This window comes from Cherax quadricarinatus, chromosome 30 (genome assembly GCF_038502225.1).
Source record: "Cherax quadricarinatus isolate ZL_2023a chromosome 30, ASM3850222v1, whole genome shotgun sequence".
Classification (NCBI taxonomy): domain Eukaryota; kingdom Metazoa; phylum Arthropoda; class Malacostraca; order Decapoda; family Parastacidae; genus Cherax; species Cherax quadricarinatus.
In genome coordinates, this window is record NC_091321.1 from 16,819,315 (window position 1) to 16,842,817 (window position 23,503).

General features: G+C 40.0%; 1 protein-coding gene across 5 annotated transcripts in view; it reads right to left on the minus strand.

Annotated features, from left to right (window-relative positions):
* Window positions 1-20,980, minus strand: part of LOC128705241 (uncharacterized) — a 112,470-nt gene extending 91,490 nt beyond the window's left edge. For all 5 annotated transcript variants that reach the window (XM_070089962.1, XM_070089964.1, XM_070089961.1 and 2 more), the window contains exons 1-8: window positions 20,874-20,980; window positions 19,126-19,284; window positions 13,229-13,366; window positions 12,539-12,671; window positions 11,569-11,622; window positions 4,443-4,700; window positions 2,493-2,825; window positions 742-918 (exon numbers count right to left, since the gene is read on the minus strand). In XM_070089962.1, coding sequence (XP_069946063.1) covers window positions 742-918; window positions 2,493-2,825; window positions 4,443-4,700; window positions 11,569-11,622; window positions 12,539-12,671; window positions 13,229-13,366; window positions 19,126-19,284; window positions 20,874-20,890 — 1,269 coding nt within the window. In that variant the 5' untranslated portion in view covers window positions 20,891-20,980. The remainder of the gene's footprint in view (window positions 1-741; window positions 919-2,492; window positions 2,826-4,442; window positions 4,701-11,568; window positions 11,623-12,538; window positions 12,672-13,228; window positions 13,367-19,125; window positions 19,285-20,873) is intronic.
* Window positions 20,981-23,503: the final 2,523 nt, after the last annotated feature.

The window sequence follows — 23,503 nt, forward strand, 5'->3', positions numbered from 1 at the left end:
TAATTTACCTCACTCAACTGTTTAAATTTTACTACAGGTATTCCACCTATGATAAAGAATATAAAAACCCTGACCTTTTCTTTATAATCTATTAAATTATAATTAATTGGTTTTTATGTAAGCTTTCATGAGAAACTAAATATATGTACAGCAAACTTCAAATATAATCAGCCAGTATATAAGAGGTTAAACAATGATAAGATCCACAACTAGTACTCCTGAAGCAATTAACCTTGTTCATGTGGGGACAGCCACATTAATTCATTCCTAAATGTTAACGAAAGTCATAACAATGTACCTGTGCATCTTTCATTCACTTGATGGTGCATATTCATTAGTTAGGAAGGAAAAACATTAATTCACTGATTAAAAAAATCCTGTTACTATATACAAACCTACCCCCAAATGAAACTAAATAAATATATGCATTTAAAGTTACTATATTTACCCATGTAGCCATTTATAACTTATGTGATAGTATCCACATTCAGAGTTATGCAGCATTTGCAAGAGAACGAAGTACATCTTTGACTAGCTACACAAAAAGATTTTCTTCTGGAAGTTTACAGGAATTTATCAAGGTAGTCTCAGAATTTTTTATCCAATGTTCAAATAAATGTAAGTGTTACTCTAAGCAGATTTGATACTCTATTCAATTACTGTTATCCTAATAACCTGTCCCCAAAGTTTTCTACGTTAACTATGATACCCATGAAACCACATTCTGTCCTATTAGTATACCTTATTTTTCATTGTCTTGACGATAGCACCACCCTCCTTTCGAACATTAGTGACGAACTGTTTATACTGTTGTTTCACCTTGGAGGATGACTTCTCACAATGTACACTAACTTCCAGCTCAAACTCATCAGAAGTTTGTTTACCAGAATTAAGGCGTTCTAATCTTTCTTCAATAAACTGGAATAAAAGAGAGCATTAACTAATGAATACCTTAACATTTAACTAACAAAAAAACTGTTCATACCTTCATAATCAAAACAAAATTGTGAATATTTCTGAACACTTACCTGGCTAAATATAATACAGTAGAGTGGTCCCTTGAGTTACAATATTAATCCATTCCAGAAGGCAAATTGTACCTCAAAATTGTCATAACTCAAAACTCTAAAATAAAAGGCTCTACGGTAATTTGTTCCAAGATCCAGGAAGTGTAACTTTTACTGTAGCTTGGACTTGAAGAGATAATGTGGTGGTGGGGGGAGAGGGTAGAGAGAAGCTCCTTCCAACCAATGCCCCTTGAAAAAAAACTGCCCAGTGTTGTTTGTTTTGTCGCTTTCTTCTAGGGCTCTTAATAAAAGATAGAGCATTTTCCTCAAAAACACAAAGTGAGTAAAATTTTTTTTAATGCCTGGGTGCTTTCTTGTTATTCTTTTCACACCTTCCCAATGAGTAAACACCTGAATTTCTGCAGCTCTTATTCTATGGTTATCTTCCTCCTCATCCATCTTCTCTGATTCCTGGAGTTCTTCTGTTGTCAACTCCTGTCTGTGGTCCTGAATAAACTCCACATCCTCTTCATCAACCTCCAGCACCATTGCTTTACCAAGAGCAACACTCTCCTGATTTACATCCTCCTCAGCCTCAAATCCTTCAAGTTCGCTGTGACTGAAGGCTGTGAATTCTTCTGAGATGCACTGAAGCACTGAGTGGAAACTTCAGCCAAGGAGTTCACTATGAGCCTCACACAACCTAAGATGTTAAACTTAGTCTTCCAGAATTCTGTGAGGCTGATGGCTCCATTTCCTGAAGTCTCTGTAAAGCACTTGGCAAACATCATCTTAGTGCAAATCTTCTTGAAATTTGCAATTATTTGCTGGTCCAAAGGCTGAAGCGGAGGAGTTGTGCTGGGTATTCATATCATATCCAAAAATTTTCTTCATATCTCAAAATTAATCTCCATGGGGAAGTGGAACAGAATTCTTCCTCCGTAAGCCATGCGTGTCGTAAGAGGCGACTAAAATGCCAGGAGCAAGGGGCTAGTAACCCCTTCTCCTGTATATACTATTACTAAATTTGAAAGGAGAAACTTTCGTTTTTCCTTTTGGGCCACCCCACCTCAGTGGGATATGGCTGGTACGTTGAAAGAAAGAAGATCTCAAAATTAAATTCCTTTATGAGGGTAAACCCTAACTCAAAATTATTGAAACTTAAAATTAGCATAGCTCAAAATTATCCTAACACAAGACCATCATTACTCAAGGGACCACTGTATAGCTAATTTCAGAACCTTCAATTAATGGCAATACACATAATTTACAGTTTAAATATATAATAAACAAATCAATTAAATATTCTAGACTGTCAAACACTAACTTTAAAATTTATCTTTTTCTAATAAATGATAAAGAACAGGTTACTAGCTCCTCGCACAAAACAAAAAAAATTACATATTCAAACTGGAAATCTGCACTGTACTTTTTAACTACTTTTTTCAGTCTATAAAAAATGAACAACAGAACTGTTCTTCAAACCTGCTGAAAAATCTGAAGTTCTAACATCTTCTCAACAAATGGCTGGAAATTTGGAGGACGGATTGCAACAAACTTCTCTCGGTTAAAAGTAATTTTTGAATCTTCTTCTCTAAACTGCAATGCTTCTTTGTAGTTGCCAATGAGCTGGACGAGTGCACGCAAGAATGCACGAGCAACACTGTCCCCAAGCATATTGTTCGAAGCCTTCAGATTTCTCTTTAGATTCATGACCACTTCATCAGGCAAGGTGTCTATATCATTAAAGGGTGTCTTGACAATATTGTTGTCGGCATCTAATATCACAGCTTCCCCCACATCATCCATTTGTACTTTCTGGAAAATGGCAAAGAAAATTTATTTCACCTCTTGGGAATGATAGTGTGCCTCCCTACCTGTATATAACATATATTAAGTATTGCACAGAGATATATATGCAATGAGTGAATTATCTACTATAGTTCTTAATGTACGGCACATACTGAATGAGGAAAACTTTTATTAACCCTTAAACTGTTCAAACGTAGATCTACGTCCACGTGCAGGGGCTCTGAACATAGACCTAGGTTTTTTTTTACATGCTTTCAAATGGGGAAAATCAAGGTCGGAGCGCTAAGCACGTGAACGTAGATCTACGTTTGAACAGTTTAAGGGTTAAAATTGACAAATGATACAAGGAAATTATATACTTCCTGACAATCTTTTCCTTCTTTACGCTGTCTACATTTTTATTTCAAACAAAGTCCCACATCCATTGCAATAGTTTGCCCTGTATTTTTTCTGTATTTTATAGTTTCTGTATCAGTCTTTCAGGGGAAAATATCAGAAGAAATTTTGAAAGGCACATACTGAAGAAGTAATCTGCCCATTAAATTTTATATTTTTGTCTCCCACCGAGGCAAAGTGACCTGAAAGAGTAACACTTTCACCAACACTCATACTATCACTATCTTGCCAGAGGCACACAGCAAATATCCCAAACCCCTCCTTAAGAGTTCAGCACTGTACTTCCCACTTCCTTCTTTTAACTCAACAGTTGTCTCCCACCCAGGCAGGGTGACCCAAGAAGAAAACTCATTCACTCAATTACTGTTTTCTCCAGAAGTGTGCTGACATCACAATCATATTAGTCCTGGACTGCAACATCCCCACCCCTCCTTCAGAGCATAGGCACAGCCCTTCCCACCTCCAGGACTCAAGTCTGACTAACTGCTCACACTCTAACAGTACATCCATTAAAAAACACTTGACTCCATGAACCCCTATTTAACATGTTCACACAAGCCTGCTGGATACTCAAGCCCCTAAAATTTAAAGCCTCTTATACCTCTTTCCCTGCAATTGTTCCTGGGACTCATCCCTATCCTTCCTTCTACCCTAGATTTATACACCCTCTTCATCTATCTATTCTATCTACCCATAATGGCTTTCATTATTACTATGTATGACATCAGTTATATATCTATATATGAGGATCCTAACTTGCATCATCCTATTTAATGGGAAGCACTAAGCCAACTGAGGTAATACAAATACAGTGCTAGGGAAATGGGAGGCAACCAGATTCAATCCAAGGAAAGGAGAGTACATAGTTCAAATTCTTTGGAACGAGTCTTTCACTTGTCTGTATGTTAGAACCCTTGAAGGGCCCTAACATACAAACAAGTTGCCTTCATGGTTTTTCAACTTACCAGCTATCTGTATGGAAAGTAATAGTACAAAAAACTGTGTTTAACACACTTGTAACATAGCTCAGTGGTTATGACATTAATTAGTTCGTAAATGACCCATCTGTAAGCAAGGATATATAACTTGGGGCTACTGGTAACTGAGGGGCTCCTATACCTCATACACTGTCTTACAAAACATTATCAAGTTAATTTTCTGTAACCTGCTCAATAAACCACAGGCCTCTGGACATTCCTCCACACTAACAAAACGTAAAATTCTTACCGACAAGAGTAGTGTGTTGACCCCAATGAGGAAAGGCATAGGGGCCAGAAGGTAATCTAGTAGATGCTGCGGCAGTACAGGTATATATATGTGCTGCCACTGCATAGGGTAAATAACAGAGTTGGCTGCCTGGACACAAGCAGAGAGCCGAGAGAGCCGTTTTGAGACTATAATAATTCTTCTCTCGTATAGCATTGATGCAAATATAATTATCATGTTGTTGGTATCCACGGCATTGTAGTATTCAGCCAGGTTCCGCTGAAATTATGATTTAACTTGTAATTCAAACAATATTCTTGTTCAACAGATCAATAGTTTTAAAGATCAATACTGCATAGTACTTTAATGTCATGATGTAATTTAGTTAAAAATAATTAGTTAAACATACAAATTTCTTATGAAAGTAATTAAAAATCTACAAATTGAAACAACTGTAATAATTAAAAATAAATAAAATCAATAATAGTAATAAAGATATCTATAATTTCTCTTATTCAAGGTCTTTACATGAACTACAGTGGTCCCTCGCTTTTCGTAGTTCTCGGGAATCATAGATTTCGGAAATCATAGGGATATTTTCATATAAACATGGGCTTGCTAATCATAGGTTGACTCGCGAACAGTAGTTTGTCCGGGACGCATACGCACGGTGTGAGCCGGGGCGGCCTCCCTACCCAGCCAGTCTGGCATTGTTTACCAGTGAGCAAAGGTCCCCTCACATGCTCCTACGAAATATTTCATAATATTCCACTCATTTTAGTGCTTGCAAGTACTAAATAAGCTACCATGGCTCCAAAGAAAGCTCCTAGTGCCAAGCCTGTGGTAAAGAAGGTGAGAAATACACCAAAGCAATGTTTCACAGGTGTTTGACTGTGACCACAGACACTCACTTGACCCTAAGGGAATTTTGGAGAGAACACTCCAGCATCCTCCATTGCATAACCCTTATAGGTATGGCCTGGGAGGGAGTGACTACCAGGACTTTGAACTCTGCTTGGAGAAAATTGTGGCCAGATTGTGTCGACAAGAGGGATTTTGAAGGGTTTGGGACTGACCCTGATGAGCCTATGTCTGTTGTTAAATCAATTGTGGCACTGGGGAGCTCCATGGGGTTGGATGTGAGTTTGGAGGATGTGGAAGAGTTGGTGGAAGACCACAACAAAGAGCTCACCACTGAGGAGCTGCAAGAGCTTCAGCAGGAACAGCAACAAATCGCAGCTCAGAATCTTGCTGCAGAGGAGGAGGAAGAGAGATGGAAGAAGGTGCCTTCTTCAGAAATTAAAGAGATTTTTGCTATGTGGGGTAAGATGGAAAGCTTTATGGAGAAACATCACCCAGACAAGGTTGTTGCAAGCCATGTTGGCAACATGTACAGTGACAAAGTCTTGGGCCATTTTAAGGAAGTGTTAAAGAGACGCCAGAAACAGCTCTCTGGACAGTTATTTTGCGAGACAGGACTCCAGTGACTCTCAAGGTGGTCCTAGTGGCATTAAGAAACAGAAAAGAGAAGCAACCCCAGAAAAGCAATTGGTACCTGAGGTGTTGCTGGAAGGGGATTCCCCTTCCAAACTGTAAACAATCCAATCTCTCTCCTCCTCCAGTCTCCCATACACTAAGAAGAATCTCCAATAAAGGTAAGTGTTATGCTGTTAATGTTTCATTCATCATTTCCCATTGTATTGTTTATGTACTACATCTATATTTCATGTAAAAAATTTTTTTGTTTTAATACTTCTGGGTGTCAGGAACAGATTAATTGTATTTACATTATTTCTTATGGGGAAAACTGATTCGCAAATAGTAGATTTCGATAATAGTAGCAACTCCAGGAACGGATTAACTACAAAAAACGAGGGACCACTGTATTCTAAATTTAAATACTGAAGCAATTTCAATTCAATTCAAGTTTACTCTCTATAAGGGTTACAATGTGGGGTTACACTAGGGTTTAGGATGATAATGGATATCTAAACCCTAATGCAAATGAAATATAATTACTTCTATTAGATTTGGAATAGTCTATGTAAAAACCTTGAATAATAATAGAAATTATAAATATCATTACTACTATTATTGATTACTATCACTGATTTTATCCCAGGATATTGTAGTGCCTTACAATACAAATTCATTAAATCCCTGACAATTTAAGAAACAAATATCTCCTACATCTTCAATCTTCTTTGTTCCCCTTACATCTCCCAACGACACTAGAGGACAGGAGGGATAGGGGAGACATGATAACAGCATACAAAATACTGCGCGGAATAGACAAGGTGGACAGAGACAAGATGTTCCAGAGAGGGGACACAGAAACAAAGGGTCACCCTTAGAAGCTGAAGACTCAGATGAGTCACATGGATGTTAGGAAGCGGTTCTTCAGTTTTAGAGTGGTCAGGAAGTGGAACAGTCTGGCGAGCGATCTAGTAGAGGCAGGTACCATACATAGCTTTAAGACGAGGTATGATAAAGCTCATGGAGCAGGGAGAGAGAGGACCTAGTAGCGTTCAGTGAAGAGGCGGGGCCAGGAGCCGAGTCTCGACCCCTGCAACTACAATTTGGCGAGTACGTACGTACGCACATGCACGCGCACACACACGCACACACACACACACACACACACTACCTCCTTCCCTTCTCTCTCTCTCTCTCTCTCTCTCCATCTCTTCTCCATTTTTCCATTCTCACTCTCCCCTCTCCTTCCCTCCTCTCTCTTTCCCCCTCTCACACTCTCTCTCCCCCTTTCCCTTCTCACTCTTCCCCTCTCTCTCTCCTTCTACCTTTCCCTTCTCTCTTCTCTCACAAAAAAAAAAAAAAAATGGTGGGGACTCGCAGGAACCAAGGATCAGATGAGAATGGTTCTGGTAGGGAGCAGTGGAAAAGGATGGAACAAGAGTGGGAGAGAAAATTAGGAGAGCTTTCTGAAAAAATGGAGAAAGAGCTCTCTGTGAAATTGGAAAAGAGGTTGGAGAAGGAGACAAAGAATTGGGAGGCACAAGTCGAAACTGCAGTAGCCAAGATAAGGGTCCTAGAAGATGAGATAAATAGGCTGAAGCGAGTTACAGGGGCAGTGACCAGAGAAGACACAGCATATGAAGCTGCGAGGCCAAACAGGAAGGAAGGAATTATGAATTATGCTAAGGTCATATCAGCCTGCCAAGGAGGACCAAGGAGTGAAAGGGAAGAACAGCTGGTTGCAGATGGAGAGGGCGATAGGTCGAATGCTGAGGCACAACCATGCTATCAAGAGCCACTGGAAAAAACAAGGGAGAAACTGACCACATACAGGCAGGATCCAGAGTCACAGAGGGTGAGGCAATGGGAGGAGGAAAGGGCAAAATCAGTGTTTATCCATGGGCTTCAGGAGAGAGAGGAAAGGACACACACTGAAAGGCAGCAGGAAGAAAGAAAGGAGATTGAGAAAATCATCACGGAAATAGGTGAAGAGATGGACGAGATTGTAAATTTTCAGAGAATAGGGGGGTACTCGAAGGGGAGAAACCGACCAATCAAGCTGATTCTCAGGACGGAAACAGTGTGGAACAGGATCCTCCAAGAGAAACCACGATTGAAATACTCGGAAGAGTACAAGAGGGTGTTCCTAGACAGAGACAGAACAAAATCAGAACGACAGCAGCTGAGGGAGAGGACAAAAAAGCGAAAGGAGCTAGGAAAAGAGACAAGGATGGAACCAGCAGAGGTCAGTCAGAGCAGAACAGAACAGCAAGGGCAAGCACACACACAACTATTCTCAGAACCATACAACCTATCACACCATCCCAACACACACTACAATCCATACCCACAGCCTCCACCCAACACCGAGCTATAGAATCCCACAGTATGCCACCAGGTCTCCCACCCTCACAGGCCCCCCCAAACCACAGTGTTGGAAAGGAAACTGAAGGTATGGTACACAAACGCTGATGGAATAAAATAACAAGTAAGTGGGAGGAGTGGCATGAAAGAGTCAAAGAAGCATCACCGGACATCATAGCTCTCACAGAAACCAAGCTTACAGGTATGATAACAGATGCCATCTTTCCAACGGGATACCAAATCCTGAGGAAAGACAGAGGGAACAGGGGGGGTGGAGGAGTGGCATTGCTGATCAAAAATCGCTGGAATTTTGATGAGCTGGAGAGAGGAGACAGCGGAGAAGAAAGTGATTACATAGCGGGAACGCTTCACTCTGGAGGTCCCAAGGTGGTAATAGCAGTGATGTATAACCCACCACAGAACAGCAGGAGGCCAAGGCAAGAGTACGACGAGAGCAATAGAGCGATGGTTGACACACTGGCTAGAGTGGCCAGAAGAGCTCATGCATGCAGGGCAAAGCTCCTGATCATGGGTGACTTTAACCACAAGGAGATCGATTGGGAGAACTTGGACCCACATGGGGGCCAAGATACATGGAGGGCTAAGATGATGGAGGTGGTACTGGAAAACTTCATGTGCCAACACGTAAGGGACACTACAAGAGAGAGAGGAGAGGATGAACCAGCAAGGCTGGACTTAGTATTCACCTTGAGTAGTGCAGATATTGAGGACATCACATATGAAAGACCCCTTGGGGCCAGTGACCATGTGGTTTTAAGCTTCGAATACACAGTAGAGCGACAAGTGGAGGGAGAAGCAGGAAGGCCAGGACGAATGAAGCCAAACTACAAGAAAGGGGACTACACAGGAATGAGGAACTTCCTGAACAGGGTTCAGTGGGACAGAGAACTGGCAGGGAACCCAGTTAATGAGATGATGGAATATGTAGCAACAAAATGCAAGGAGGCTGAGGAGAGGTTTGTACCCAAGGGTAACAGGAATAATGAAAAAGCCAGGATGAGCCCATGGTTTACCCAAAGGTGCAGGGAGGCAAAAACCAAGTGTGCTAGGGAATGGAAGAAATATAGAAGGCAAAGGACCCAGGAGAATAAGGAGAGCAGTCGTAGAGCCAGAAACGAATATGCACAGATAAGAAGGGAGGCCCAAAGACAATATGAAAACGACATAGCAGCGAAAGCCAAATCTGACCCGAAACTGTTGTACAGCCACATCAGGAGGAAAACAACAGTCAAGGACCAGGCAATCAGGCTAAGGAAGGAAGGAGGAGAGACAACAAGAAATGACCATGAAGTATGTGAGGAACTCAACAAGAGATTCAAAGAAGTGTTCACAGAGGAGACAGAAGGGGCTCCAGAAAGGCGGAGAGGTGGAGCACACCACCATGTGCTGGACACAGTGCACACAACCGAGGAAGAAGTGAAGAGGCTTCTGAGTGAGCTAGATACCTCAAAGGCAATGGGGCCAGATAACATCTCCCCATGGGTATTGAGAGAGGGAGCAGAGGCACTTTGTGTACCCCTAACAACAATATTCAATACATCTATCGAAACAGGGAGATTGCCTAAGGCATGGAAGACAGCAAATGTAGTCCCAATCTTTAAAAAAGGAGACAGACATGAAGCATTAAACTACAGACCAGTGTCACTGACATGTATAGTATGCAAAATCATGGAGAAGATTATCAGGAGAAGAGTGGTGGAACACCTAGAAAGGAACGATCTCATCAACAGCAGCCAACATGGTTTCAGGGACGGGAAATCCTGTGTCACAAAACTACTGGAGTTCTATGACATGGTGACAGCAGTAAGACAAGAGAGAGAGGGGTGGGTTGATTGCATTTTCTTGGACTGCAAGAAGGCGTTTGACACAGTTCCACACAAGAGATTGGTGCAAAAACTGGAGGACCAAGCAGGGATAACAGGGAAGGCACTACAATGGATCAGGGAATACTTGTCAGGAAGACAGCAGCGAGTCATGGTACGTGGCGAGGTGTCAGAGTGGGCACCTGTGACCAGCGGGGTCCCACAGGGGTCAGTCCTAGGACCAGTGCTGTTTCTGGTATTTGTGAACGACATGACGGAAGGAATAGACTCTGAGGTGTCCCAGTTTGCAGATGACGTGAAGTTGATGAGAAGAATTCACTCGATCGAAGACCAGGCAGAACTACAAAGGGATCTGGACAGGCTGCAGACCTGGTCCAGCAATTGGCTCCTGGAGTTCAATCCCACCAAGTGCAAAGTCATGAAGATTGGGGAAGGGCAAAGAAGACCGCAGACGGAGTACAGTCTAGGGGGCCAGAGACTACAAACCTCACTCAAGGAAAAAGATCTTGGGGTGAGTATAACACCAGGCACATCTCCTGAAGCGCACATCAACCAAATAACTGCTGCAGCATATGGGCGCCTAGCAAACCTCAGAACAGCATTCCAACATCTTAATAAGGAATCATTCAGGACCCTGTACACCGTGTACGTTAGGCCCATATTGGAGTATGCGGCACCAGTTTGGAACCCACACCTAGCCAAGCACGTAAAGAAACTAGAGAAAGTGCAAAGGTTTGCAACAAGACTAGTCCCAGAGCTAAGAGGTATGTCCTACGAGGAGAGGTTAAGGGAAATCAACCTGACGACACTGGAGGACAGGAGAGATAGGGGGGACATGATAACGACATACAAAATACTGAGAGGAATTGACAAGGTGGACAAAGACAGGATGTTCCAGAGATTGGACACAGTAACAAGGGGACACAGTTGGAAGTTGAAGACACAGATGAATCACAGGGATGTTAGGAAGTATTTCTTCAGCCACAGAGTAGTCAGTAAGTGGAATAGTTTGGGAAGCGATGTAGTGGAGGCAGGATCCATACATAGCTTTAAGCAGAGGTATGATAAAGCTCACGGCTCAGGGAGAGTGACCTAGTAGCGATCAGTGAAGTGGGGCCAGGAGCTCGGACTCGACCCCCGCAACCTCAACTAGGTGAGTACAACTAGGCGAGTACACACACACACGCACACACACACACGCACACACACACACACACACGCACACACACACGCACACACACATGCACACACACACACACACACACACACACACACACACACACACACACACACACACACACACACCTTAAGCTTGTAAATGATTTTACTATGTTGCACTCAGCAATACAATAATCCATCTTGTACTTTTGAACTGGCCTACAACTTCAATACCTTAATATGCTAATACCTTCATTAAAAAACAGAAATGGTTTAATAAAAAATAACGAGTAGACATGACTTACATTTTCTGGGATGGTTGGTAGTTTTAGATGGTTGGGACACTGAGCTACAAAGAACTGTAAGGCAGAGCATAAAGGAGTTAATATCTAGCCACAAATACTGACACATGTTACTTAGTGCACCATCACTGTCAATAATTATGAAGGGAAAAATGCATATCAATATATATAGTATAAGATAATAAGAATGTTGAGAGAGAGATTACAAATGAGGCACAGAACAAGTTAGGTCAGACCATTAATAAGCATGTTATCCTCAACCAATTATTCAGTGATATACTGTACATCAAATAAGGACGTCTAGGAATACAGAGGGTAGAAGATATAGATATGCATATGAGAGCAGAAATGCAGTCCATTAAACCAATTCGTTTTACTTACTTTCTGTACATATACAAGCAGGGAAACATACCATCTCAACTTTACAAAAAAAAAAATTAATGAAAACAGACTTGAGCTTAAAGCTCAAATCTGTGGTCACTGTTGCTATCTACCACCCACTGATTTTGTCATTGATGCAATTCAAGTCTTTCCTTTTAAGCAAATTTAACAAGAAAATTAATCATGATAGATTTTTATTGCCATGACAACACTTATATTCACACTTTTATCATATAAGAAATATAAACATAAACATAAGATAACTATTGGTGAACAAAAATTAATAACTTACCAAAAATATACTGAAGCTTATGATTAACATACTCATGACTCAATCACCTATGCAGATTAATGTCAAATTCGAACATCTATACAGAACAAGGCCAGACTCAAGCACCTATACAATATAAGTCAAACACAAATACACGTGCATTATATGATCAAACTCAAACACCTACACAGTTAAGTTCTGCAAATACTACAGACCTCTGTACCTAAATACTGATATATTGTTGTAAATGTATTTTTAAGAACCATTTCCTTGTGATACACTTAAGAAAATATCAGGGAATTACTATTTTCCCAGACTTACTTTGCTTTCCCCATAAGGTATAGTAATATCTGAACCTGGAGGAGGAACTGGGAACTTGTAAATGTTCTGGAGACATGAGGCCATATCGCTGGTCTTGTCTGAACTCATCATTTCGGAGAGATGATTTAGAAGTCTGTAAATAATACACAAACACATAGTTTAACAACAATAAACAGTATATGTAACTTAAAAAATGCTTAACTGATAGCTGAATGAATTAACACTTAAATTACTAAAGTCAATCCTCAGAACTGAGGTAAGAAACTTATTATATACCTTTTTTTTTTAACACACTGGCCATCTCCCACCGAGGCAGGGCGACTCAAAAAAGAAACACTTTCACCATCATTCACACTATCATTGTCTTGCTAGAGGGAAGCAGATACAACAGTTCAGATGTCACTCTAAACAGCAAATATCCCAAACTACTCCTTTAGAGTGCAGGCATTGTACTTCCCACCTCCAGGACTTAATTAAGTCTAGCTAACTGGTTTCCCTGAATCCCTTCACAAAATATTACCTTGCTCACATTTCAACAGCCTATCAGGTCCCAAAAACCATTTGTCTCTACTCACTCCTATCTAACATGCTCATACATGTCTGCTTATGTCCAAGCCCCTTGCACACAAAACCACTTTTGCCCCCTCCCTCTCTCCATCCTTTCCTAGAATGACCCCTACACTGCCTTACTTGTAGAATGTTTCGTGCCAAGGCAGGTGAGAGAGTATCACAAGAGCTGTTTCTGCTCCTGGAGCATGGCGACAGAATCCATATGTCCATTTTGAGTCCAGGCTTGTTAGAACAAAGGAGAAATGTTGGACAGTTAAGCTGTGGGAAAAAAAAATACATTAGAAAAAGGCAAATGATTAAATTCTGCAAAAGACCTAGTTTCAGAAATTTCCAGTACTATCAGGTTTTTCCATCATTTAATCTCCCCTCAGAAAACATTCTGAACTTATCTGAAAGATGCTGTATCTAGTGGCTTTAACAGTTGCTAAATCTAGTAGCCCTTGCAGATGACTTGCTATGGCCCTGAATGGAAGTGGGGGGAGGAGGGGGTAAAAATGTGAATGGTTTGGTAATAGAGTTGCGGATGAGTGGAACAAACTCCCGAGTACCATCATAGACGCTAAGACATTGTGTAATTTTAAAAATAGGTTGGATAAATACATGAGTGGGTGTGGGTGGATGTGAGTTAGACCTGACTAGCTTGGGCTACCAGGTCTGGTGCTGTGCTCCTTCCTAAAGTGGAAGTGACCTGACTAGGTGGTCATTGTTCTAGGCTGGGGGTGGCATGGACCTGCTTCGCATGGGTCAGTAGGCCTGTTGCATTGTTCCTTCTTTCTTATGCTCTTATCTTTCTGGTTTTGGGTTTAGGTTTGTCTTAAAATTCAACACTTTTTTCTTCAACAACTTGAGCAGGTCAACTGTTTCAGAAATTTGCAAATCTTGAGAGAAAACCTAATGTGCTTCTTACTGTCTTTATTGCATGATGACTTGATAAGTTAAATTGTGGCCTAGCTTACGTAACAAAATATTTATGTTCAGAGAGAGAGAGAGAGAGAGAGAAAGGTTTACTGTCTCAATACCTGTGCATCAGCATGTTTCGTGAATTTGCCTTAGTTGAAAGAACTGTACATGCTCTTCTTGGAAGAACCCTTACAATTATTCCCTTTATTAATGATCCTCAACTACTGTTAAACATTTATAGATTTTCCCTGAGGTTCAATTTCAGTGGGATACCCTGTGCACCTGAGATATCTATTCACTTAATGCCTAAAAGTATTAATAAATATAGGTGACATACTGTACTACTAATACTACCAACTTGGATACAAAGATAATTATTTAAACAAAACGTGTGTGAAAATTTTTCTGATGCAATCTACTTCACTTTGAATAGTACAATTTTTGTCACATATTACACAAAACTTACATATTAATTAAAAAATAAACACTACTTCAAGAATATACTTAATTCTAAAATTACTATTCATTTAAATTGCACGAGTTTACCGAAATATCCACTCTGCTTCACCTTATAATTACATACGACTATTTATTTTCCTAGGTAGTAGGTTGGTAGACAGCAGCCACCCAGGGAGGTACTACCATCCTACCAAGTGAGTGTAAAACAAAAGCCTGTAATTGTTTTACATGATGGTACGATTGTTGGTGTCTATTTTTCTGTCTCTCAAACATTGCTACTTCTACTTACACTTAGGTCACACTACACATACATGTACAAGCATATATATACACACACCCCTCTGGGTTTTCTGCTATTTTCTTTCTAGCTCTTGTTCTTGTTTATTTCCTCTTATCTCCATGGGGAAGTGGAACATAATTCTTCCTCCATAAGCCATGCGTGTTGTAAGAGGCGAATAAAATGCCGGGAGCAAGGGGCTAGTAACCCCTTCTCCTGTATAAATTACTAAATTTAAAAAGAGAAACTTTTGTTATTCTTTTTGGGCCACCCTGCTTCGGTGGGATACGGCCGGTTTGTTGAAAGAAGAAAAGACTATTTATTTTAGTCAGGGGCAGGTGCTAAACTGTTTGGGGTCACATAGTGTCTAGGGAAGGGAAGGTATTCAGGTTCAATCCAAGAGAGGGAAGCATAAGTACACTACTGACATCCCAGTAAATCATGATGTGGGATGCTGGGCCCAGTGGGCATTAGCCAGTGGAACCTTGTGACATGAAAGCGGACATATAAGGCTTCTTAGTACATGGGATATACTGTAATTTGCCCTGAACATTGCTCACCTGAATACAATAAATGGGTAATAACTATTAATGAGCTTACCTACTGGATATAGGAAAACTTAAATGATTAGTTAAACCCAGGAATAAGTCTTTAATGAATTGGTGTATAATTATCTTACAGGAGAACACCATGATAAAGCTACCAACAATTCTTCCTGTTCATCAACTAAAATGAAAACAGGTGTCACTGCTTAAACATGCCAAAGTCTTCAGTATGTACCAGGTATGACAACTGGGGAAGTTGTGCACAAAAGTTTTTTAACTGACTTATGTGCAAGTGGCATTAGGTTGTGCTCTATTACCATCAAAAACATAGGTTATACAACTCTATTGTACAGTGGTACCCCGAGTTTCGTACAGCTCCCAACTCAAACAATTATGTAAGTGTATTACTGTAAGTGCTTTTGTAAGTATATTTTTGGGGGTCTGAAATGGACTAATATAATTTACATTTTTCCTTATGGGAACAAATTTGTTCGGTAACGGCACTCAAACAGCCTTCTGGAACAAATTATGGTCGAAACTCGGGGTACAACTGCATTTATTTAAAACTGCAGTAATATATATAAAATACTGTGGTAATTCCCAGATCTTTCAAAGCTAAGTATGTAGACTAATCCTCCCCTGTCTTTGTAAAATTATACAGGCCAAACATATTTGTCAATAACTTTAAGTTATGCATAATTTATTGATCTTTGAGGATACTTATAATGATATCTCAATTAAAATAATGACTCAACGATATTTGGCATTTGAATACAGGAGGCATATGACACTGAAGGCAGGAGGGGGGTCAATGACCTTTACCCCCTCAAAGTCCTACATGATGAGTCATTAACCCTTTGACTGTTTCAGGCCCCTTTCTGAAACTGTCATTCTATGTTGCTAAATTTTTGAAAAAAAAAAAAAAATTATTTTTTCTTATGAAATGATAGAGAATCTTTTCCCGATGGTAATGACACCAAAAGTTTGAAATTTGGTCGAAAACTCATGGAATTACGCTCCCGCGAAGTTAGCGGTCTCGGCGACATATGCGTATCGGCGATTTCGCCAACTTTGAGCCCTATTTTCACCCAATTCCATTGTTCCAGTTGACCAAACTCATATCTATTTCTTTAGAACTCCATTTTATCTATCAGCTGAGTACAAGAAACCTCCCATTTACCAATTTGGACTACCCAATATTGTGGTCAGAAAATGGCAATTTGGCCAATTTCATGCAAACTAAAAAAGATGCCAATTTCAAAATAGGGTCCAGAATAAACAAGGTAGACATTCTTGGCACTAAAATAACATATCCTCTGTTCATTAGTCACATCTCTAGGCCCCTCTTATATTATTATTGCTTTCTATTTTGATTTTTTATTCATACAAAAAAATACAAAATTTACTGTTATGCAGACTACTGCATTATTGTAAAAATGGTATAAATAATATCAGTGCACTAGTGAAAGAATATTAGACTCCCCAGTTGACGTGTATTGGATGTGTGGTGTGATTTGTTTACTCCTGAACATTGGTAAAAATCGAACATTTCCACTGCTTTGAGCTCAGTTTAAAGGTCGTTTTCATCGACAAAGTAATGAAAATCATCTCTATTTCTGTAATATGTTTTCCATTTTATCACCTAAGACCATGAAAACGCAAATACATTGATAAATACTATACGAAAATACACCTCAAAGTCGGCGTTTTAATCCAAAAAAACGATCAGTTTTTTTTTTTCTCATTACGCACTGTGTGCTGCAGGATTTTTTTTATGTGGTGCACACTGACCACACAGACCCATTCTCTCACATGTGGGCCTACCAGCTTTCTTCCGCTTGATTTGAAGCCGCTAGAATTATTGAGTATATATACGTCAGAAACACTGGCTCGTAAGACGTATATATACGACCAAAACAGTCAAAGGGTTAAGTAAAAGAGTATAACGACACCTTATGTGACATGCTAGATTTTCAAGAGATAGGCAAAATATCCTACATCCATACTGCCCAATAAAGCACAATGTACCTGGCGCTAAAAAGAAAGATATTAAGCTTATATCAATTCACAACACAACTCTCAAATATGTCATTAGGCATCTCACAACTGAATGCAGGTACTACCCTGACCAGTTTGGGACTATAGTAACAATTCATTCATAATACAAAACATAAGATGAGGAGGACAGCAAGGATGAACTCAACATCTGAACTTCCAAAAACAATGCCTTACAACACTATGCAAATAAAAAATGAAAATATTGCTGAAGGCATTTTTTTTTTATCATAGTTACTGAAAATGTTGAGTTTATCTTTGCTATACAGTCTCTCCTCACTTAACAATGGAGTTCCGTTCCTAAGACTACATCGGTGAACGAATTCATTGCTAAGTGAGGAGCATACTATAATAGTAGCGGGTTTGTGTCAACCATCTTTCATGTTGTTTTAATGTTACCTTTGCATCATTTATAACATTTATGGTATATTTTTAACCCTTTGACTGTTTCAGGCCCCTTTCTGAAACTGTCATTCTATGTCGCCAAATATTCGAAAAAAAAATTATTTTTTCTTATGAAATGATAGAGAATCTTTTCCCGATGGTAATGACACAAAAAGTTCGAAATTTGGTCGAAAATTCATGGAATTACGCTCCCGCGAAGTTAGCGGAATCGGCGACATGTGTATCGGCGATTTCGCCGACTTTGAGCCCTGTTTTCAGCCAATTTCGTTGTTCCAGTTGACCAAACTCATAGCTATTTCCTTAGAACTCCATTTTATCTATCAGCTGAGTACAAGAAACTGCCCATTTACCAATTTGAACTACCCAATATAGTGGTCAGAAATTGGCAATTTGGCCATTTTCACGCAAATTAAAAAAGATGCCAATTTCAAAATAGGGTCCAGAATAAACAAGGTAGACATTCTTGGCACTAAAATAGCATATCCTCTGTTCATTAGTCACATCTCTAGGCCCCTCTTATATTATTATTGCTTTCTATTTTGATTTTTTATTCATACAAAAAAATACAAAATTTACTGTTATGCAGACTACTGCATTATTGTAAAAATGGTATAAATAATATCAGTGCACTAGTGAAAGAATATTAGACTCCCCAGGTGACGTGTATTGGACGTGTGGTGTGATTTGTTTACTCCTGAACAATGGTAAAAATCGAACATATCCACTAGTTTGAGCTCAGTTTCAAGGTCGTTTTCATCGTCAAAGTAATGAAAATCATCTCTATTTCTGTAATATGTTTTCCATTTTATCACCTAAGACCATGAAAACGTGAATACAACGATAAATACTATACGAAAATACACCTCAAAGTCGGCGTTTTATTCCAAAAAAACGATCAGTTTTTTTTCTCATTACGCAATGTGTGCTGCAGGATTTTTTTATGTGGTGCACACTGATCACACAGACCCATTCTCTCACATGTGGGCCTACCAGCTTTCTCCCGCTTGATTTGAAGCCACTAGAATTATTGAGTATATATAAGTCAGAAACATTGGCTCGTAAGATGTATTTATACGTCGAAAACAGTCAAAGGGTTAAATCTTTATACAGTAGTGTACTGTATATTGTAATAAATAGACTAGAGGAAATCAGCTCTAATATACATCATTTAGGTATGCATACTGGTCAGAGATCCCATCACAAGTCCGAGTCATCAGTAAACGAGTGCGTCACTAAGTGAGGAAAGGGTGTACACAACACCTCATGCACACCATAAGAGCCCATACATATAATATGATATAGTATTTGTATGCTAAACAGAGTAAATAAATTAAATATTATTTGTAACCTGAGGGGCATAAACCTCAAAAACCCACCTCTCAAAAGAACATGGGAAGGCAAACTGGGGAACACACTTAAGAATTTCTTCATTGTTGTAACTGTTGGGGAACTTCTGAATAATCCATGCTGGCCGATCTCTTCCTTTGGGACCGACCACCTCACACCAGCACTCTAGGAGTCGTCTTGGGTTCTCTCTACCAGAAAATATTTCTAAATTCAATTTTTGTGACCAAACAAAATGGGCCCCATGTACCATATAACAAAGATAAACAAAATTCAGGAATAAAAAACTAGACACAATACTATGCTTTACATATTCAATAAATTCAAATTTGACGACCACTCTCACATGTGAAATACGAACGTATATGACAAAGATTGAAATAAAATTGTTTATCTATACTGTAATTATGTAAAGCTGTGAGTTTTCCTTTCGATGGTGGAATGCAAAATCCTGTTCCTAACACTTCACTCTTTTGCTTATTGCTGAAATACTGTCAACAGCCAAAATATGACAGTAACATTTAAGGTCTATTGACTACAAGTGTGTTATAAAGGCTGAGACTCGCCAGGGCACTAACTCCCACAATTCTTTACCTTAAACAATAATTAATGTAAACAATCAAAGTACAGTATATGCACAGAAATATATGCCTCTTTATGTAATGTATATACCCTGTCTGAAACATTTGAAGAGACACAATAAATGCATCTGCCATGATAGATCACCCATCTTTACCAAACTGAGAAATGTTTCTTCCCTTCCAACTACTGAAGACAATCTTCCTCGGGTGTCAATACGTATATTGTGTGGTGCTCCATAGCAGCACAAAGTGGTTGCACACTAGTCTCAGCTGAGAGAAATTAAATTTATTTAGGTACGGATACACATAAGTACAGTTATCATACATAGTGCAAATCACCTAGGATAACAAAAAAAAATTCAGCCCGTGACTTTCATTTCTACTGGGGTCCTTCAAGAATCTCATAAGGACCACAATGAGAATAAACAACAATACTTGATTTTCCTGGGTTATCCTAGGTTAGTAATCCTGTAAGGTCACTAATCCTCATATCAGACCTAAAATTAACCCCGCCCTTACCATTCCTCCAAGCACTTTATAACCCTTTTGTGTTTAGCGCTTGCCTACAAATATATTAATCGATTTCTAAGCTCTGTATCCGTGATGGATTTCATGGACTGATGTCAGTTTCAAATGGACAAAAGAACTCTTACCCCTGATACTCAAAATATTCATCTGATGTTTATGTTAAGGTAAATTTCTACATATGATACATAACTGTTAAGTTCCAAAGACCTCAAAGGGAATAAGTCACTTGACTTACTTGGGTTAATCAAGGTAATTTACACGTATGTTACCATGTATGTTAATTGTACTTATGTATATCTGTACCTAAATAAACTTATTAAGCAAATCACAGGAATATAGAATTGTTTTGATTGTCAAATGCTTCAAACATCTCCCATGTTAGTATCAACCTGTCTTACACTTAGTACTAATGTCACAACTCAAGTGTAACTTCCTTCCCTACACCTGTTAGAAACACTTCCTAAATGAACGTTTTCCCACACAAGGAAAAGAAAAAAATAAAGCAAAAAAAAAAAACGAAAAAAGTCAAACGTCAAAAATCTGGAGGGGTCAATCAACGCCCAAATTTCCCTAAATTCCTGGGTTATTTGAGCCCTGAGGCGGCCCCACCGACCCCCAGGGTCCTCCACCACCAGCTATAAAGCTCCTGACATTACAGTAAGCTTACTTGCCTCAGCCTAGAACCCATAATTGAAGAAAATAGGCGGTGTCCCACTTCATGGCCGCCAGATGTCTCCGCCTTATTTATCTGGCGAGTTGCTCTCACCGCGCCCCTAACACATGATATTCTCACCAACCTTTTATTTTTTCTATTACATTCCTTTTGCATAAATTGGATAGCCAATTTAAAACGTCAAAATTTAATTTATTTATTTATTTGCTTGTATTTCTACACGAAGGTTTGTATTTGTAATTTGGCAGATATATACTGGCTATACTTGTCCTTCCTGTGTTCTCTACAGGTTTCTCACTGTATAGTCCTTGTGGCTTAGCGCTTCTTTTTGATTATAATAATAATCTACAGGTTTCTTAAGATTTTGTTGGGACTTTTAGCCCCAGAGAGTCAGCCGCACAGGATAACCCAAGAAAGTCAGTGCGTCATCGAGGTCTGTCTGTCTTATTTCCATTGTGGTCCTTAATCTTGTCCTCCAAGATGCCACCCATACCAATCCACTAACGGAGAAATAATAGTAATATTAATAACAATAACAATAATAATAATAAGAACAATAATAATAATAATAATAACAATAATAATAATAATAATATCTTTATTTCTACAAGTACATGTACAAGGTATACAGACCATAGCTGACATTAATGACACTACTACATAGAAAGCTGCTTGTTATGCACAGCATTTCGGGCAAATTAGGTCAGTTTTGTCCCAGGATGCGACCCACACCAGTCCGCTAACACCCAGGTACCCATTTTTCTAATGGGGTGTAAAGAAACGCGCCCAATCTTTCTACCCTCGCTGGGAATCGAACCCAGACGTCACCGTATGAAGCGAGAGTTTTAGCCACCAGGTCACAGAGCACAAAATAGCATGAAGATACCAACAAGATGTGGAAAAGGACACTTATATACAGTTCAGGATATTTATTAAAGGAAGCAGTCACTCGTGGCGAAACATTGGTTTTAATAAATGTCAAGAAGTGTATATAAGTGTCTTTTTCCACAGTCTACTAACACCCAGGTACCTACTTGCTGCTAGGCGGACAGGGACAGTAGGTGTAAGGTGAGTAACACCCAGGTACCTACTTCCTGCTAGGTGGACAGGGACAGTAGGTGTAAGGTGAGTAACACCCAGGTACCTACTGACTGCTAGGTGGACAGGGACAGTAGGTGTAAGGTGAGTAACACCCAGGTACCTACTGACTGCTAGTTAGACAGGGACAACAGGTATAAGGTGACCAACACCCAGGTACCTACTGACTGCTAGGTGAACAGGGATAGCAGGTGTAGGGTGGCTAACACCCAGGTACCTACTTGCTGCTAGGTGGACAGGGACATCAGGTGCAAGGAAACATGCCCATCGTTTACACGTGCCTGGGATTGAAACCCGACACGTGTGAGACGAGGGGGTTACCAGCCGACGAATCCCATACTACTGCTTTAGTAGCAAGCTCTAGCTCAAGTTCCCTCAAAAGCGTGACCATTGATTCGCGAAAACATCGATAATAGTTTTAGTCACTTGAGCTAGGTTTTAACACAACCTATTTGATGCGACATTCATCCGTGAAGACCTGTATTACTTGCCACGGTGGAGCCCTTACTGTGCTTTTTATTATACAGAAATATATCAGGTTGGAAGACTCATATTAGGCTAGCATAATACAGTGGTTAGAGCCCTGACCTCCAAGATTAAGGGCTGGTTTGCCATGGGTTCGAATCCTGCCATTTCTGTGGATTGCTTACAATTGCCTTCTATAGTTTACTACTACTACTCGGCGGAACGCAGACCATTAGTTTACATTTTTCAATACATACAGCCCATGTACACCACGAAATAAATATTGTTTTACAAATCGTTATTTCGGGAGATATTAGCAGACATAGAGAATGTATTTTGGTTACGCAGGATATCTAAGCCTGGTACACTAAGAAAAAACACCATAAGTGTCCGGGGCACAAGACTGTTCAACAGCCTCCCACCAAGCGTAAGGGAAATTACCAATAAACCCCTGGCTGCCTTCAAGAGAGAGCTGGACAGATACCTAAAGTTGGTGCCGGATCAGCCGGGCTGTGGTTCGTACGTTGGACTACGTGCGGCCAGCAGTAACAGCCTCGTTGATCATGCCCTGATCCACCAGGAGGCCTGGTCGTGGACCGGGCCGCGGGGGCGTTGATTCCCAGAATACCCTATAGGTATGTAATACAGTGACATGGAGACAATGAAACTGTAGAGTGGTAACTGTATATTGCAATCTTTACCTGAGGCCCTCTTCAGTAGACAAGGTACAAACAAAGATGCTTTATTCGTCTGGCATATCACCTAATACCTGTCTTTCATAATTGAGAACATTTCTTTGTCATCATTACAGTAAGGTGGAGAGAGCGAGAGAGAGAGAGAGAGAGAGAGAGAGAGAGAGAGAGAGAGAGAGAGAGAGAGAGAGAGAGAGAGAGAGAGAGAGAGAGAGAGAGAGAGAGAGAGAGAGAGAGAGAGAGAGGGTGATGCAGACATGGGGGTGGTTGAGGGCACTATACCTGCCCCAGGAACCAGCCACCAGTTGGTACAAACGGTGGTACACCTACACTTCCTCCTCCACACATTCTTGATGAGTGGCTCCTCAAGAGA